Here is an 18,462-nt window from a genome sequence, read left to right on the forward strand (position 1 = left end):
AGTCCATAGTCTCTCATGTTTCATTCCCCCTTCTGATTACCCCCCTTTTCTTTATCCCTTTCTTCCCCTACCCGATCCTCCTAGTTCTTATGTTCCATAGATGAGAGAGATCATATGATAATTGTCTTTCTCTGCTTGACTTATTTCACTTAGCATTATCTCCTCCAGTGCCGTCCATGTTGCAGCAAATGTTGAGAATTCGTTCTTTCTGATAGCTGAGTAATATTCCATTGTATATATGGACCACAGCTTCTTAATCCAGTCATCTGTTGCCTTCATTTTGAAAGATATCTTTGGATACAAGATTTCCCCCATTTTGTAATACTGTAAAGATTTCCCTTCATTGCCTTCAGCAATTGTTTCAGGAATTCTCAGTCCTTATCTTTGGCCTTCTGTATGTATGCTTCCTTTTGTTTTGGCTGTCTTCAAGATAATCCTCTTTATCTTTGGTTTTCATCAGTTTGGCTATAATGAACCTAGATTTATTTTTTATTTATGTACTATTATTTTTAAAAATTTATTTGGAGTTCTCTGAGGATCTTGGATCTGTGGTTTGTTGTCTTTCAGTAATTTTGAAATTTTTTTGGTCATTATCTGTTCAAAAATTTCTTTTTCCTTGTTCTCTTTCTTCATGTTTTGGGACTCTAATTACACGAGTTAGACCAGGTATTGGCATACTATGGTCTATGGATCTATTTTTATAGATAATTTTTTTTAAAACAGCCATGCCTATTCATTTATAAACTGTCTATGGCTACTTTTGCACTCTAACAGCAGAGCTGAGTAACTGTGAGAGATCATAGAGCTTATATGGCTAAGATATTTACTATCTGGCCCCTTAAGAAAAAGTCCACTGACCCCTGAGTTGTTTTCCCCAGTTCTTGGATACTCTGTTCCTCACTCCTACTCTTTTTTCTGTGTTTCACTTTGGATAATTTCAATTTATCTTCAGGTTCACCAAGTGTTTCTTTTGCTGATAAATCCACTAAGGAAAGTGCTTACCTGCTGTATTTTCATATTTAGCATTCCCATTTTACTTTTTCACAGCTTCCTTCTCTCTGCTGAAAATCCCTATCTGTTCACACATATTTTCCATCTTTTCATGTCCCTTTCTGAGAGTGCTAACATCTGAATCATCTCTGGGTATGGCTTCACTGATTGCTTTATCTTTTGAAATGGGTCATCTCATTTTGATTTTTTTTGAGTGTGTCTTATAATTTTTAATTTAATGCTAAATGTTTTATGTAGAGGAACGGCAGAGATTGAGGTAAGAGAATCCATTCCCAGAAATGGACATGCTTCTTCTGTTAGACCACTAATGCAGTGGGTTGATTGCAACTAGTCAGTAGTTGAGCTGGACTTAAGCTTTTGTTGCTCTGGTTAACTTCAGTGCACCACAAACTTTAAATTCTTTCAGCAATGTTGCTAACTTGTTCTGAGTAGAACAATATATTATATATTCATGCCCTAACTTATTCACAAAAGATTTGGGAGAAAAATTACAATACTGGTTTGTGGCCCAATAATATTCTGATTTGATGCCTAAATAACATTGTGAAGGGCAATTATTCAGAGTATGTGGAGAGTATTCTTAACTAATCTACTTAATTAAACACTCCACCCCACACATCTCTCTACTAATTACTGGGTAATTAAAACAAAGGTAAAATTTTCCAGTTATCTGCATAAATTACTTGAATAGAGCTAGAAGAAGACAAAACATCAGTAACAAGTGCAGAAGCATAAAACAAAGAAATACTATGTAGTTATAGTATCAAACTTGGAAATGCATCAGAATTCTGTAGGTGTTTGTTAAAAAAAAAAAACAGATGCCCAAGAAACAACCCAAATCTATGAATTATAATCCATCAGAGTAGGAATCAGGCAGCTGTTTCTAACAAGTTCCCCACATCAAGGTTTGAGAACTCACTATTAACAGTAATGGTCATAGAATCACATTTATTAAATTAACCATCATGTTCTTAAGAAACAACAGCAAAGCCTAAAAATATATTTTCTTATTTGCTTTGCAAAGAAGTTCTCTTAGAAAGAAAATAAGATAATGCTTACTTTTATGAGCTTCAGCATTTGCAACATAGATGAATCCATCAACAACTTCACACACCTTCTGAATTTGTGGAATTACACTATACCGGCTTCCTTGCTGATCATCTCCTTCATTCTGTACACTGAACATCTTGTTAACTGCACTTGTATGCTCTTCTCTTGCTCTATCTCTTTCTTTCCTAGAAGAAAAATGTTAATATAAAACATAAATACTAAGCAGGCTGCACCGCCCTTCCCAAAATATCCAAGTCCTGATGCCCCAGGTGGACTGCCAAGTAGGCAGCCTTACCTGGTAGTTGAATATAATATCAGGATGTTGAATTTATGTTGGTTGCTCAACTGAAAACTGACTCCAGATCCAATACCTAAAGAAGAAAATTACAGTTACCAAAATAAGTCACTAATAAATACAGAAAAAAATCACATTGAAAAAAAATTACCCAGTGTAAGCAGAAAGAGCAACCAAAAAGTCCATGACAAATTATATATAGCTTTGGAATAAAATTAAATGTTTATGTTGAAGAAAAGGTGTTGTATGCAATTTTCATTTACATGGTAATAAAAATATGGATAAAGAACAAAGCTGATAGGCTTATAGCATTCCTTTTGTATCATCATATCAGTAACTGCTGCATCATTAACAGCTACTAATATTTATCATCAAGACTAAGACTCATTTTCCAACTTTTTGTTTCTCATTAGTCATACACTCCATGTGTACATTCAATGAAATGGCTTTTTTCTCCCTCTGAAAATGTTTTTAAATTGATAGGGAGTAATCAATGGCACTGTAGAAAATTGAGAAAATATTTAGATACTGAAATTTGAAATTAAACTTGGGTTACAATCTTGAATTTGCCACGCTGCCATTTTTTGTGAGCCTCAGTTTTGACATCAAAATATAGAAATAATCCTGGGCACCTGGTGGCTCAGTCAGTTAAGCGTCCAACTCTTGATCAGCTCAGGTCATGATCTCAGGGTCGTTGAGAATGAGCCCCTCATTGGGATCCACACTCAGGGGGGAGTCTGCTGGAGATTCTTACCCCCTCCCTCTTCCACTGCCCCTCCCCCTACATGCTCTCTTTCTCTTTCAAATAATAAACAAATACATTTTAAAAATATATATATAAAAATAATACATACTTCTTAGAGATGTTGTAAGCATGAAATGAGATTTCATATGGAAAACTGCTAGTAGAGTGACTGGTAAATAATGTGTACTAAATACTAGCTTCTTACTACTTTTATCTGAATTATTCAACATTGTTATTTGTCCTTCTTTCTTAACCTCTTCCCTTCTTTGGCTGTGTTAACACTTGGGCTGATTCTCCTCTTACCTCATGAAAAGATCCTTCTTTCTCATATGGCTCTACTTCTTTTTGCTATATAAATGCCCTTTTAGATCTGTCCACTTCTGTCCATCCTCAATCCTTCCTTTTAGTCTCAATTATCATAGCCTCATCTGGACTTTTGCAATCACTTCTAACCAGTCTCCTACATCCATTTTTGACCCCTACTGTCCATTCTTCTGACAGCAACTGGAGAGATGGCTTAAAAATGCCTACCTCATTATGTCTCTTTCCTTCAAAGCCATTGTTCTTCAAAAATAACTTAATACAAACTTACCTCTACTTTAGAACAACTCTACTTTTCATATTTTTAATCCCTGCATCATAACCAATCTAGTTGTTTAAATTAATGTGTCATGCCATCTTATGTCACCATTCCAGGTAATACATATGCAGAAATCTTGGTGGCTGGGACTATAAGCATAACCCTAGTCCCCTGGCCAGCAGATTTGGTGCACAAACTCCCCAAAGAGATCATAGAAACAAATTTTACTATTACCTCTGATCTTTGTTTTCATCAGTTTAGCTTCCAGAGATTACCTTCTTAACACATTTAACCTCAACCCACTATGATCGCTATGCTATTCTGTACCACACTGCCAACAACCCATCCCCCCATTCTTCCCTGATCTTGCAGGGTTTGAGGCAGAATTAGATTGGCATTTATAAACTATCATTTCTGCTGCTGTCTGGAAAATAAAATTGACATTTCATGATCAGCAAATTTCCCCATATCCCCAAACCTCTTCTTTAGGTGTTCCACCTCATAGCCTTACCTGAACTGGCCTACCCTTAGGTGCTGCTTCTCTTGCAGTACACTTCTCAAGTAACAAAACTGCTTATTCTCTCACACCTCAGGATAAAGATGTGGGGTCAATGTCCTCTACTCTTCACTGCCACATCCTATTACTCACCACCCCTCTTCAAAACTCCATCTCTTTGAGATACATTATTCAGATGTAGTACCATCTCCCCTTCCTCGACCTCGTTTATGAGTCTCCTTTTGATAACCCCTTCCTCTAAACATTCATTGAAGATTTCAGCACCTGGTTCACAATATTCCTCTCCATCCTCAGAAACTTCCAAGTCCATGTGGATACCATATGATTCCCAAATCTTGATTTCTAACCCAGATCTTGCTCTTGAGATCTGGATGCATAGAGTAATCCACAAAGACATTTGTTCCGTTTATTCATCAAATCTATATTGAGTGCCTACTACATGCCTGACATCAAACACACAGCTAAGAATAAAGCTGGTAAGACTCCTGCCCTAATGGAGCTTCCATTCAAGTGAATTGCTTATACCAGGCATCTCTACTTATATCTCCCAGAGTTATCAAAGTCAGCATATTCCAAAGAGTAGCTGTCCTTCTCTTTATAAAGATCCCTCAAAAAACTTTCTCTTCCTCCTCCTTATCCTAGTGGATGGCACTATCATCCAATATGAAAACCCCATCAGAAATACATCGCCAAAGGCAAGAGAAATAAAAGATAAAATGAACTTATGGGACTTTATCAGGATAAAGAGCTTCTGCACCCAAGGAAACAGTCAAAAAAACTAAGAGACAGCCCACAGAATGGGAGAATATATTTGCAAAGGACACCACAGATAAAGGACTGGTATCCAAGATCTACAAAGAACTTCTCAAACTCAATACACGAGAAACAAATAAACAAATCATAAAATGGGCAGAAGATATGAACAGACACTTTTCCAATGAAGACATACAAATGGCTAACAGACACATGAAAAAATGTTCAAAATCATTAGCCATCAGGGAAATTCAAATCAAAACCACACTGAGATACCACCTTACGCCAGTTAGAATGGCAAAGATAGACAAGGCAAGAAACAACAATTGTTGGAGAGGATGTGGAGAAAGGGGATCCCTCCTACATTGTTGGTGGGAATGCAAGTTGGTACAGCCACTCTGGAAAACAGTGTGGAGGTCCCTTAAAAAGTTAAAAATTGAACTACCCTATGACCCAGCCATTGCACTACTGGGTGTTTACCCCAAAGATACAGACGTAGTAAAGAGAAGGGCCATATGCACCCCAATGTTCATAGCTGCATTGTCCACAATAGCCAAATCATGGAAGGAGCCGAGATGCCCTTCAACAGATGACTGGATTAAGAAGCTGTGGTCCATATATACAATGGAATATTACTCAGCTATCAGAAAGAACGAATTCTCAACATTTGCTGCAACATGGACGGCACTGGAGGAGATAATGCTAAGTGAAATAAGTCAAGCAGAGAAAGACAATTATCATATGATTTCTCTCATCTATGGAACATAAGAACTAGGANAAAAAAAAAAAAAGAAAAAAAAAAAAAAAAGAAATACCACTCATACATATTCAGTCAACACTGTATCCTTCATATTTTTTCACAATATTATAGTGGTTTCTTAATAGGTCTCCATGTTTTATAGCCTCTTCTAATCAATTTTCCACTCAGGAGCCAGATCTTTCACAAATGCAATCTTGATCATCTCACTCCTCTGTTTAAAATCTTTCAACAGCTCCCAAATGCTTAAGCGTGGCATACATGTGTCTTCTCACCTAACCCCACTCTAGACACATAGAACTACTTCAAATGTGTCATATGTATCCAGAGCTTTGTGCTTCTTGAAACGTAGTTCTCACTGCTCACAATATTTCTGTCCCTTTTTTTAATGGCCTACTTTAACTCATCCTAATGACTCAAATAAGGCATTATGTTCAACAAAGAGCCTTCTCTGACCGTTATCTTTCTACCCAGGAGCTAATTATACCATATTCTAATCACCTATATACTTGCCTTTGTCCTGAGGCCAAATATCTTCAGGGCAGACAAAAATTTTTGTTGTTTTAAATAGCTACACCTCTAGCATCTAATAGGTGCTCTCAATAAATAAGCCAAGCATAAACTAGATTATATTGTTACCTATACTTACTATATCTCCTGCTTGCCAACTAACTACATGGTTATTGTTTTCATAGAAAGAAGAGAAAGGTGTTAATTTAGCTTTTTGAACATTCCAATATATATCAAAGTACTCTGCACATAGTAGATGCTGAATGGTTTTTGCTGTTAACATTCTTTTAAAATATAGTAAGTACTACGCAAACATTTACTCGCACATAATCTTATATTCTGGATTCCACAAATTTGAGGAAATAAGAGGAAGTTCATCTCTCATAAAAAGTAAATCAGAGGGAGGTTAAGATGGCGGAGGAGTAGGGGACCCCTTTTTCAGCCGGTCCCCTGAGTTGAGCTGGATAGGTACCAGACCAGCAGGAATATCCACGGAATCAGCCTGAGACGCAGGAAGATACATCTGGATCTCTACAAATGAACATCTCCAGCGCTGAGTATCGAGGTACGAAGCGGGGAGCCGTGAAACCGCGCACAGATATCGGAAGCTAAACAGAAGGGGGAGGGAGCCGCCGTGTCAGGGCGCCGGGAAGCGGTAGCCACCTGCAAGGGGGAGCGGACAGACCGCGGACCCGCACGCTTGAGACAGCAGGCTGAGAAGGGAGCTCCGGGAGCGCACGTAGGACGGCTGGCGGTTGGCTGGCCACCTGCACGGGGGAGCAGGCGGACTCGCGGATGGCACCCGCGAGACAGCAGACTTAGAACGCAAGCTCCAGGAGCGCGCGCACAGGGCGGCTGGCGGGCCACCTGCACCAGGGAGCGGGCGGACCGCGGACCCGCACTCTGGAAACGGCAGACTGAGTCCGTGAGCCGGGAGCGTGCACCACCAAGCATCTCACGGAGCTCCGGAGCTCCGGTGTGCTCACTGGATCGAGGCTGAGACCGGGAGCTCCGGGAGCGTCCGCGGGGCGGCTGGCGGCTGGAGGGCCACCTGCACGGGGGAGCAGGCGGACTCGCGGTCAGCACCCGTGAGACACCAGACTGAGACGGGGAGCTCCGGGAGCCCGCGCGGGGCGGCTGGCGACTGGCGGCTGGCGAAACACAAAGGACAGAGACGTGCCGGCCCTGGAAGTGAGGGCTGGGACGCCGGGTGTGGGGCGCACAGCCCGGGATGCTGCAGGGTTGAGCAGCACCAACAGAAACAGAGTTAAAGTGGCCAGAACATCAGTGGAGAACGATCCGCGATCCCTCTGTTCTGAGACAGAGGCTGAATTTCAGCCGCTGCTGCTCTCTCAGAAGAGGCATAGCAAACCGCCAGGGAAAGCCGCCAGAGAACAAAAGCCCGGAAATACCGGCTCACAGGGTGCCCATCCCCATCCCCCCTCGCAAGGGACACAGAGACTCTACCCAAACAGGGTTTTCTGAGTACCTGCAGGCAGGCCCCTCCCCCAGAAGGCAGGCTGAAAAATCAAGAAGCCCACAACCCGGAGCGCCTGAGTGGCGCAGTCACCAAGCACCTGTCTTCGGATTAGGGTGTGATCACAACGCTCCGTAAGGAGTCCTTCATCGGGCTTCTCCACCGGGAACCTGCTTCTTCCTCTCCCACTCCTCTGCTTGGGTTCCCTTTCTTGCTGACTGTCTCTCTCTCTCTCAAATAAATAAATAAACTCTTTAAGGAAGAAGCCCACATCCCTAAGATCTCTATAAAACAAGGGCGCACGGCCTGGGTCCCAGTCAACACTTGGGCTCTGGACAACCCTGCAATCTCTCTTCATCAGAATGACGAGAAGGAGAAGTCCCCCCCAGCAAAGAAAAGATAATGAGTCTGTGGCCTCTGCCACAGAATTGGCCTCGGCCACAGAATTAATACATATGGATGTATCCCAATTATCAGAAATGGAATTCAGAGCAACAATGGTCAAGATGATGAGTAAACTTGAAAAAAGCATCAGAGAAAGCGTTGCTGAGAATATAGAATCCCTAAGGGCAGAAATGAGAGCGAATCTGACAGAAATTAAAAATTCTATGGGCCAAATACAGTCAAAACTAGAGGCTCTGACGGCCAGGGTCACCGAGGCAGAGGAACGCGTTAGCGAATTGGAGGATGGGTTAGTAGAAGAAAAAACGAAAATAGAAGCTGGTCTTAAAAAAATCCACGCCCACGAATGTAGATTACGGGAGATTACTGACTCTATGAAACGATCCAATGTCAGAATCATCGGCATCCCTGAAGGGGTGGAGAAAAACAGAGGTCTAGAAGAGATATTTGAACAAATTGTAGCTGAAAACTTCCCTAATCTAGCAAGGGAAACAAGCATTCGTGTCCAAGAGGCAGAGAGGACCCCATCCAAGCTCAACCAGGACAAACCTACGCCACGGCATGTCATAGTGCAATTCGCAAATATTAGATCCAAGGATACAGTATTGAAAGCGGCCAGGGCAAAGAAATTTCTCACGTACCAAGGCAAAGGTATCAGGATTACGTCAGACCTGTCTACAGAGACCTGGAATGAGAGAAAGGCTTGGGGGGGCATTTTTAAAGCTCTTTCAGAGAAAAACATGCAGCCAAGGATCCTTTATCCAGCAAAGCTGTCATTCAGAATTGATGGAGAAATAAAGACGTTCCAAAATCGCCAATCATTAACCAATTTCGTAACCACGAAACCAGCCCTACAGGAGATATTAAGGGGGGCTCTATAAAGGTAAAAAGGCCCCAAGAGTGATACAGAGCAGCAAGTCACAACCGATACAAAGACTTTAAAGAGAAATGGCATCATTAAAATCATATCTGTCAATAATCTCTATCAATCTAAATGGCTTAAACTCTCCCATAAAACGCCACAGGGTTGCAGATTGGATAAAAAGACATGACCCATCCATTTGCTGTCTACAAGAGACTCATTTTGAACCCAAAGATGCATTCAGACTTAGAGTAAGGGGATGGAGTACCATCTTCCACGCAAATGGACCTCAAAAGAAAGCTGGAGTAGCAATTCTCATATCAGATAGACTGGATTTTAAACTAGAGGCCATAGAGAGAGATACAGAAGGGCACTATATTATTCTTAAAGGAAGTATTCAACAAGTGGATATGACAATTATTAATATATATGCCCCCAACAGGGGAGCAGCAAGATACACAAGCCAACTCTTAACCAAAATAAAGAGACATATAGATAAGAACACAGTAATAGTAGGGGACCTCAACACCCCACTATCAGAAATAGACAGAACACCCTGGCAAAAACTAAGCAAAGAATCAAAGGCTTTGAATGCCATACTCGACGAGTTGGACCTCATAGATATATATAGAACACTACACCCCAGAACCAAAGAATACTCATTCTATTCAAATGCCCATGGAACATTCTCAAGAATAGATCATGCTCTGGGACACAAAACAGGTCTCAGCCAATACCAAAAGATTGAAATTATCCCCTGCATATTCTCAGACCACAACGCTCTGAAATTGGAACTCAACCACAAGGAAAAACCTGGAAGAAACTCAAACACTTGGAGGCTAAGAACCATCCTGCTCAAGAATGACTCGATAAACCAGGAAATCAAAAAACAAATTAAACAATTTATGGAGACCAACGAGAATGAATACACAACGGTCCAAAACCTATGGGATACTGCAAAGGCAGTCCTAAGGGGGAAATACATAGCCATCCAAGCCTCACTCAAAAGAATAGAAAAATCTAAAATGCAGTTTCTATATTCTCACCTCAAGAAACTGGAACAGCAACAGAGGGACAGGCCTAACCCACTGACAAGGAAGGAGTTGACCAAGATTAGAGCAGAAATCAATGAATTAGAGACCAGAACCACAGTAGAGCAGATCAACAGGACTAGAAGCTGGTTCTTTGAGAGAATCCATAAAATTGATAGACCACTGGCAAAACTTGTCCAAAAACAAAGAGAAAGGACTGAGATTATTAAAATTATGACTGAAAAGGGAGAGGTCACGACCAGCACCATTGAAATTGCAAGGATTATTAGAAACTTTTATCAACAGCTATATGCCAAAAAACTAAACAATCTGGAAGAGATGGAGGCCTTCCTGGAAACCTATAAACTACCAAGACTGAAACAGGAAGAAATAGATTTCTTAAATAGGCCAATTAACTATGAAGAAATTGAGTCAGTGATAAACAACCTTCCAAATAATAAAACTCCAGGCCCAGACGGTTTTCCTGGGGAATTCTACCAAACATTCAAAGAAGAAATAATACCTATTCTCCTAAAGCTATTTCAAAAAATAGAAACAGAAGGAAAGCTACCAAACTCATTCTATGAGGCTAATATTACCTTGATCCCCAAACCAGGCAAAGACCCCCTCAAAAAGGAGAATTACAGACCGATTTCTCTAATGAATATGGATGCCAAAATCCTCAACAAGATCCTTGCTAATAGAATCCAACAGTACATTAAAAGGATTATCCATCATGACCAAGTGGGATTCATACCTGGGATGCAAGCATGGTTCAACACTCGCAAATCAATCAATGTGATACATCATATCAACAAGAAAAGACTCAAGAACCATATGATCCTCTCAATTGATGCAGAAAAAGCATTTGACAAAATACAGCATCCTTTCCTGATTAAAACCCTTCAGAGTGTAGGAATAGAGGGTACATTTCTCAATCTCATAAAAGCCATCTATGAAAAGCCTACTGCAAGCATTATTCTCAATGGGGAAAAGCTGGAAGCCTTTCCCTTAAGATCAGGAACACGACAAGGATGCCCACTCTCGCCACTATTATTCAACATAGTACTAGAAGTCCTTGCAACAGCAATCAGAAGACAAAAAGGGATCAAAGGTATCCAAATCGGCAAAGAAGAAGTCAAACTGTCTCTCTTTGCAGATGACATGATACTCTATATGGAAAACCCAAAGGAATCCACTCCCAAACTATTAGAAGTTATAGAACAATTCAGTAAGGTGGCAGGATACAAAATCAATGCCCAGAAATCAGTTGCATTTCTATACACGAATAACGAGACTGAAGAAAGAGAAATTAGGGAATCCATCCCATTTACAATAACACCAAAAACCATGCGTTACCTTGGAATTAACTTAACCAGAGACGTAAAGGACCTATATGCTAGAAACTATAGATCACTTTTGAAAGATATTGAGGAAGACATAAAAAGATGGAAAAATATTCCATGCTCATGGATTGGAAGAATTAACATAGTTAAAATGTCCATACTACCCAGAGCAATCTACACTTTCAATGCTATCCCGATCAAAATACCGAGGACATTTTTCAAAGAACTGGAACAAATAGTCCTTAAATTTGTATGGAACCAGAAAAGGCCCCGAATCTCCAAGGAACTGTTGAAAAGGAAAAACAAAGCTGGGGGCATCACAATGCCGGATTTCGAGCTGTACTACAAAGCTGTGATCACAAAGACAGCATGGTACTGGCACAAAAACAGACACATCGACCAATGGAACAGAATAGAGAACCCAGAAATGGACCCTCGGCTCTTTGGGCAACTAATCTTTGATAAAGCAGGAAAAAACATCCGGTGGAAAAAAGACAGTCTCTTCAATAAATGGTGCTGGGAAAATTGGACAGCTACATGCAAAAGAATGAAACTTGACCACTCTCTCACACCATACACAAAAATAAACTCCAAATGGATGAAAGACCTCAATGTGAGACAGGAATCCATCAAAATTCTAGAGGAGAACATAGGCAACAACTTCTATGACATCGGCCAGAGCAACCTTTTTCACGACACATCTCCAAAGGCAAGAGAAATAAAAGATAAAATGAACTTATGGGACTTTATCAGGATAAAGAGCTTCTGCACAGCCAAGGAAACAGTCAAAAAAACTAAGAGACAGCCCACGGAATGGGAGAATATATTTGCAAAGGACACCACAGATAAAGGACTGGTATCCAAGATCTACAAAGAACTTCTCAAACTCAATACACGAGAAACAAATAAACAAATCATAAAATGGGCAGAAGATATGAACAGACACTTTTCCAATGAAGACATACAAATGGCTAACAGACACATGAAAAAATGTTCAAAATCATTAGCCATCAGGGAAATTCAAATCAAAACCACACTGAGATACCACCTTACGCCAGTTAGAATGGCAAAGATAGACAAGGCAAGAAACAACAATTGTTGGAGAGGATGTGGAGAAAGGGGATCCCTCCTACATTGTTGGTGGGAATGCAAGTTGGTACAGCCACTCTGGAAAACAGTGTGGAGGTCCCTTAAAAAGTTAAAAATTGAACTACCCTATGACCCAGCCATTGCACTACTGGGTGTTTACCCCAAAGATACAGACGTAGTAAAGAGAAGGGCCATATGCACCCCAATGTTCATAGCTGCATTGTCCACAATAGCCAAATCATGGAAGGAGCCGAGATGCCCTTCAACAGATGACTGGATTAAGAAGCTGTGGTCCATATATACAATGGAATATTACTCAGCTATCAGAAAGAACGAATTCTCAACATTTGCTGCAACATGGACGGCACTGGAGGAGATAATGCTAAGTGAAATAAGTCAAGCAGAGAAAGACAATTATCATATGATTTCTCTCATCTATGGAACATAAGAACTAGGAGGATCGGTAGGGGAAGAAAGGGATAAAGAAAAGGGGGGTAATCAGAAGGGGGAATGAAACATGAGAGACTATGGACTATGAGAAACAAACTTGAAGACTTCAGAGGGGAGGGGGGTGGGGGAATGGGATAGACTGGTGATGGGTAGTAAGGAGGGCACGTATTGCTTGGTGCACTGGGTATTATACGCAACTAATGAAGCATCGAACTTTACATCGGAATCCGGGGATGTACTGTATGGTGATTAACATAATATAATATAAAAATCATTAAAAAAATTTCTTATGATTTAACATTAACGTCAAGCTCAAAGTGTTTTAATTATTACATACTATAGATTAACATGAAAATTACCATCAATCTGCCTATGAGGCAAACCAGCTGTCGGGCAAAGTTCCTCAGAAGACATCAAGCTCAACACCAAAGATGTATTCAGTTCTTCCAAACCTGGTCCAAACATAGCAAATCGTGGTTCATTCTGAATGATCAATGAATGTAAAAATGATGTGACAGCTCCATACATAGGACGGCTAGATTTCAAGGATCTTCTTGTATATGGACAGCACATTTTATAGCTGTATAAAATTGTCACAATTAGAAAATTAACAGAGAAAAAAACATAGCCAGTTATTCATTCAACAATATATAGTTTATTGAGAACACACTAGACACAAGAGATACAATAATTATATAGTTCCAATCCTCATGGAGGGAAGCGGAGAACAGATACACTATAATATGTACGCTGGATGCCATGACAGGCAAAAGCAAAGGCACTCTGGGAGTAGAAGTGGTCCAAATGTTAAGGAAGTCTTCCCCAGGAAGTGGTTACTTACTTTCTAATCTCTCATTTAGATTTTCTCATAGAACACTTGGTCTAACACTAGTTTCAGTCATAAAAATTCACTACATAGAGCAGTGATTCTCAGTTTGGGGAAATTTTGCCATCCCACCCCAAGGGAGAATTTATTTGGCAATGTCTGCAGACATTTTTGTCACTATGACGGGGGGTCAGTGTGTGGTGTGCTACTGGCATCTAGTGGACAGAGGTCAAGAATACTGCTAAGCATCCTACAGTGCACAGGACAGCTGGTCTAAACACTTGGTCTAAAATGTCAATAGTGCAAAGATTGAGAAACCCTACACTAACCCATATGCATAGTTAGCATAAATGTCTCTAGAGGTTAAAAAAAAACAAGAAGAAAAGATAGGAATTAGTAACGTCACCAATATAACCAAATTTCTTAAGTACTCCTATTAACAGCTCAAATATAACAGTTTAATAAGTGTTAAATATACAGGGAGACTCTAATGTTCCTTAAAGATAACCTAGCAAACTAAGAATCTGTGAAAAAAAAAAAAAAACCAACGCAGTTTCTTTCAATAGCTATAAATTTCTAAATTACCAATTCTACATGTTATCAAAAGTTAAAACACAGTACCCACATCAAAATAAAACTTAAAGCCCTTTGATGAAATCAAGGTGGTTAAGACAATTACTAATCTAACAAGACAATGATCTTTATTTAGGAACCTTGTAATTCAAGACGGAAAAAAAAATCAACTTTGAAGCTAGGTAGATCTGGCCAAGCCTCACCACTTTATTTATACAAACCACTTATAGTATGAGCTTAAGTTTTTTCATCTGCATTATCTGAGCAATAACAATTAGCCCAGGGTTGTAAGGACCAGAAATTAATTTATATGATTTAAAAAACAAAACAATGAACAAAGAAAAAAGAGACAAACAAAAACAGAAACTGGTGGTTGGCAGGGGGAGGTTAGTAGGGGTGTTATAAAACGGGAGTAAGAGTACACTTATCGTGATGAGCACTGAGAAATGTATAGAATTGTTGAATCATTATATTGTATATCTGAACTAATATAACACTGTATGTTAATTATACTTCAATAAAAAATACTTTATATGATCACAAATGGTAGTTACTAAGATTATTACTATTCCTGGGAAAAGTTGGTTCCATAGCATGATATACTTGATGCTATGGTTGGTTGTGAGACAATGCAGAAGTAACAACCAGTCAATAGCACTTGCTGAAATTATATATAACATATCACATACATTTTAATCAAGCAGTCTCATAAGACTTGGCATTTAGGTTAGAATAAGGAAAGATCTGAATAATTCAAATAAAATAGGAAAAAAAATTCTGTATCTAGATACTAAATCTAGCAGAGCAAAACAATTCTTACCTAAAACAAATATTCTTTTAATTTTATTTACAATGCCTTAAATTTGGGGCCCTCAATAAAGTAGGCTATATCCAGATCCAACGACATTATATATTTTTAAGGTGGCATGACAGGGTTCCAATCTGAACAGTCCCTTCTAAGCTATATGACTTTAGGCAAATCCATAACCATTTTGAACTTCAATTCCACATCTATAACACTAGGATAATACCTTCTTATCGGGTGATGGCTAAATAAGTAAACATACATAAAGCATCCCTCATAGAATCCAATACACTACAGTTGCTCAACGACATATAATTCTCTCAGCTACATTATATTTAAAAGTGTTAATGTTTTTGGGTGATAAAAAAATCTTATTTCCCAGAACCTAGAGAATGGATTTCTTCCCTGCTAAAGAACTGGTCTCTGATCACTGATCATTCCTTTTTTGGATATGGAAAGTATTTACTATTTAATAAAATGACAAGTGTTCTAAATATGATGAAAGTTTTAAGAAATGTTTCACTTCTTGGCATATGAACTCTCTACAATTATTCAAATACTCTAGAGTCAGGCACCACAGGTAAATAACAAAATGTGAAAACTGAAAGGGCTGTACGAAGGAATTTAAGTTAATCCTCAACTTTTACAAAAGAACACTTACAACCAAATTCCATGAAATGAATTAGTGGCAGAGCCAAGACTAATTTAGACTACTGACCTGTAATACAGTCAAATTTAGTATCTTCATTTTAATTCATAAAACTAGATACTTACACTGCCATGTAGTCAAAAAATGCACCATCAGTGACCTCAGATATAGGCTTTTTTAAGATTTCTAGATCTGGAAGAGACTTCCAGTCAACAGAAGACCAAGAAGGAAGATCCCGCAGCAGAAAATATCTCCACAGAATTGGATCTCGTACAGTTTCATTCCAATAATGGCTTGTACTTCCCAAGTGACACAGATCATGAGGTGAAAGAAATGACAAAATATATAGCTGTACATCAATCTGAAACAGAAATAGCAAACAGGTAAAAGGGATGAAAAACTTATCTTAAAATTGTTTTCTGATAATAAATTATAAACAAATAATTATTTTATTATACTAGGAATCCAAAGACCACCTGGACAGTCCATCTTTTTAATAATTATATCTACTATGAGTTACAAAATTAATAAAGAATTATACTAGATAACCAAAGATCAATTTAACAGTATTTTTAACAATTAAATATATCATTCTGAAGTTAATTTTCCTGCCATCAGAAGAGAAACATATCTGAACATTTAATTGCTGACACACTGAAACATTCATGAAAGACCAATCGTTGTTCTAGTATTTTTCAAGAAAAATAACCAGGTCCTTTAATTTTTCCTCGTGGTATTTTGCCACACCATTTATCTGAACAATTCACTCAAGGAAACAACCTAGTCTTCAAAATAAACCTTTATCAAATCACTCCTGATTTTGTCATTAAGTTCTAATCAAAGAGTAAATTTGCCATCTGAGTTCCTCCATAAAATCTGTATTTCAAAGAACTTCTACAAAAGGGAGAACCCTGGAGTCATTCTAAGTCTAGAGTTTTTAATTTCTGATAGATGTCAGAGGGAGGTGTCAACAGCCTGGCCGAGATTCAGAATTTGTATAATTTCTAAGAATTTCTTCTCTCTCCCATTTTTCCATCTGCCTGAAAAGTTTAATAATAAATGATGTGTATAATTCTTGTGGCCTGTTGCAACTTAAGGCACTTCTTAGTCACTGTCAATTAAGTGTGAGTTTTATTACTGGAAATACGCGGTCAGAGAAGAGCCACGATATCCTCGCTGTGTTTCCGTACGTCGAACCTGACTGAGGTGAAAGACGCTGAGCACGCAGCCGCTGAAGGCTTTCCCAGGCTAACCAGAAAGTCTGCAATGGTCTCCTTGGTTCCTTAACCTGACGTTCGGGGTGTTCTGGGACCAAAACTTGCTTTGGGGGGTAGAAGACTTGAGGGTGAATTGGCCGGTTACCAGGGCGCCTCCGATGGTGCGTTTCGCTGCGACCTTCGGTCCGGCTGCGGAATACCAAAGGTCAACGCCTGGGTGTTTCTGGTCAACTGTTGCTCCCAGGTGACAACACTGCCCGGAATGGCCGCAGGGCGGCGGCAGACACAGACCTGGGCGCGGTGAGGCCCCTTCCAGCCCGCCCCTCGGTCCTCCCCGGCCGCTGGCCGCCACTCACCGGCAGCCGTGTCAGCGTACTGGCCTCCTCATCTACCTCCTCTTGAGAGGCCCTCGGCGTTGCCCTCTCCTTGCCCACCGACTGCCAGAAGCTCCTCCAGCCGCTGAGGAAGGCGGCCTCTAGCCGGCTCCAGTCGCTGTGGTGCGGCTGAGGGGAGCTGCCCCCGCTGTGTGGCTCGCTTCCCGCCATGGCCGCCGGCGCCGCACGTGATGCGCCGCAGGGTCACGCACGCTCCCCGCTCTTTGCTGCCCGCCTCCCGCCTCGCGCCTCCCTCCTTCCACGTCTCCCCGCGGGCAGCCTCGGGACCGGGAACCGAGAGGTGGCCCAATCAGGCGTGTTGTCTCCAACCGAGCTTGAAGCTCTCGCCAAACTGCCGGTTCACTTCAGGCCTCAACCCCGCGAACCTCAGCCAGTCGCGTGAAATCCCTCGCCCCTTTATAACTTTGTTACCTCTCCCAAAGTCGTTCTGTCTGGGACCCACTTCCACTTCGTCTGGACCTAGGTGGCCCCTACTTATTCGATAGCTGGCATTCTTCCTTTACCTTAGGCTTAATAGCCAGTTGCTTCCTTCTCAGCACTGCCGTGCTGGGTGTGCAGTTTTTTTTTATTGTTTTTCAGTCTCCGATTTACTGTTTGTTTTATTGGGAATTAGCAAAAATGGACCAGGGAGGTGGCCAGGGTCCCAATCACAAAGGACCTTATGCCAAGGTGAGGAGTCTATATTCTCTCTATAAAGTTTTAGGTATATTTAAAAATTCCTGAAGGTAGACATCCCAGAAAAGGGTAGCAAAATAGGGCTAGAATAAGAGGAGAAACCAGATATGGTACTGTTGAAATCCTGCTAGTGAGTGAGTGTTTTTATCAAACTGTCAGAACAGTTATCCATTTTACTCACTTTGTCCAGCCTTACTTTGAAAGGGATTTAAGATACCATAGCCCACATTAAAAGATATTAAAAAACAAAAACTCAATTGAGTGATGTAAAAGATCAAATTGGCTTTGTTGAACAATTCATGAATCTGGAAGCATCCCATCTAGCAAATGGAAAGGAGCTCCATTGAGCTGCAGGACAAGAAAGGTTTTTAAAGGTAGAAGGGCGCCTGGGTAGCGCAGTGGGTTAAGGGTCCTATTCTTGGTTTGGGTTGAGGTCGTTATTGCAGG

At 40.3% G+C, this 18,462-nt stretch overlaps 1 protein-coding gene across 2 annotated transcripts in view; it reads right to left on the minus strand.

The window, feature by feature from the left end:
• FBXO4 (F-box protein 4) overlaps positions 1-17,538 on the minus strand; it is a 46,715-nt gene extending 29,177 nt beyond the window's left edge. The window contains exons 1-5 of one of the 2 annotated variants that reach the window (XM_019809388.2): positions 17,302-17,538; positions 15,854-16,089; positions 13,235-13,455; positions 2,357-2,432; positions 2,071-2,246 (exon numbers count right to left, since the gene is read on the minus strand). In XM_019809388.2, coding sequence (XP_019664947.1) covers positions 2,071-2,246; positions 2,357-2,432; positions 13,235-13,455; positions 15,854-16,089; positions 17,302-17,490 — 898 coding nt within the window. In that variant the 5' untranslated portion in view covers positions 17,491-17,538. The remainder of the gene's footprint in view (positions 1-2,070; positions 2,247-2,356; positions 2,433-13,234; positions 13,456-15,853; positions 16,090-17,301) is intronic. The other variant, XM_002928689.4, reaches the window with a different exon arrangement.
• Between the last annotated feature and the right edge of the window lie 924 nt (positions 17,539-18,462).

This window comes from Ailuropoda melanoleuca, chromosome 3, assembly GCF_002007445.2.
Source record: "Ailuropoda melanoleuca isolate Jingjing chromosome 3, ASM200744v2, whole genome shotgun sequence".
NCBI classification, from domain to species: domain Eukaryota; kingdom Metazoa; phylum Chordata; class Mammalia; order Carnivora; family Ursidae; genus Ailuropoda; species Ailuropoda melanoleuca.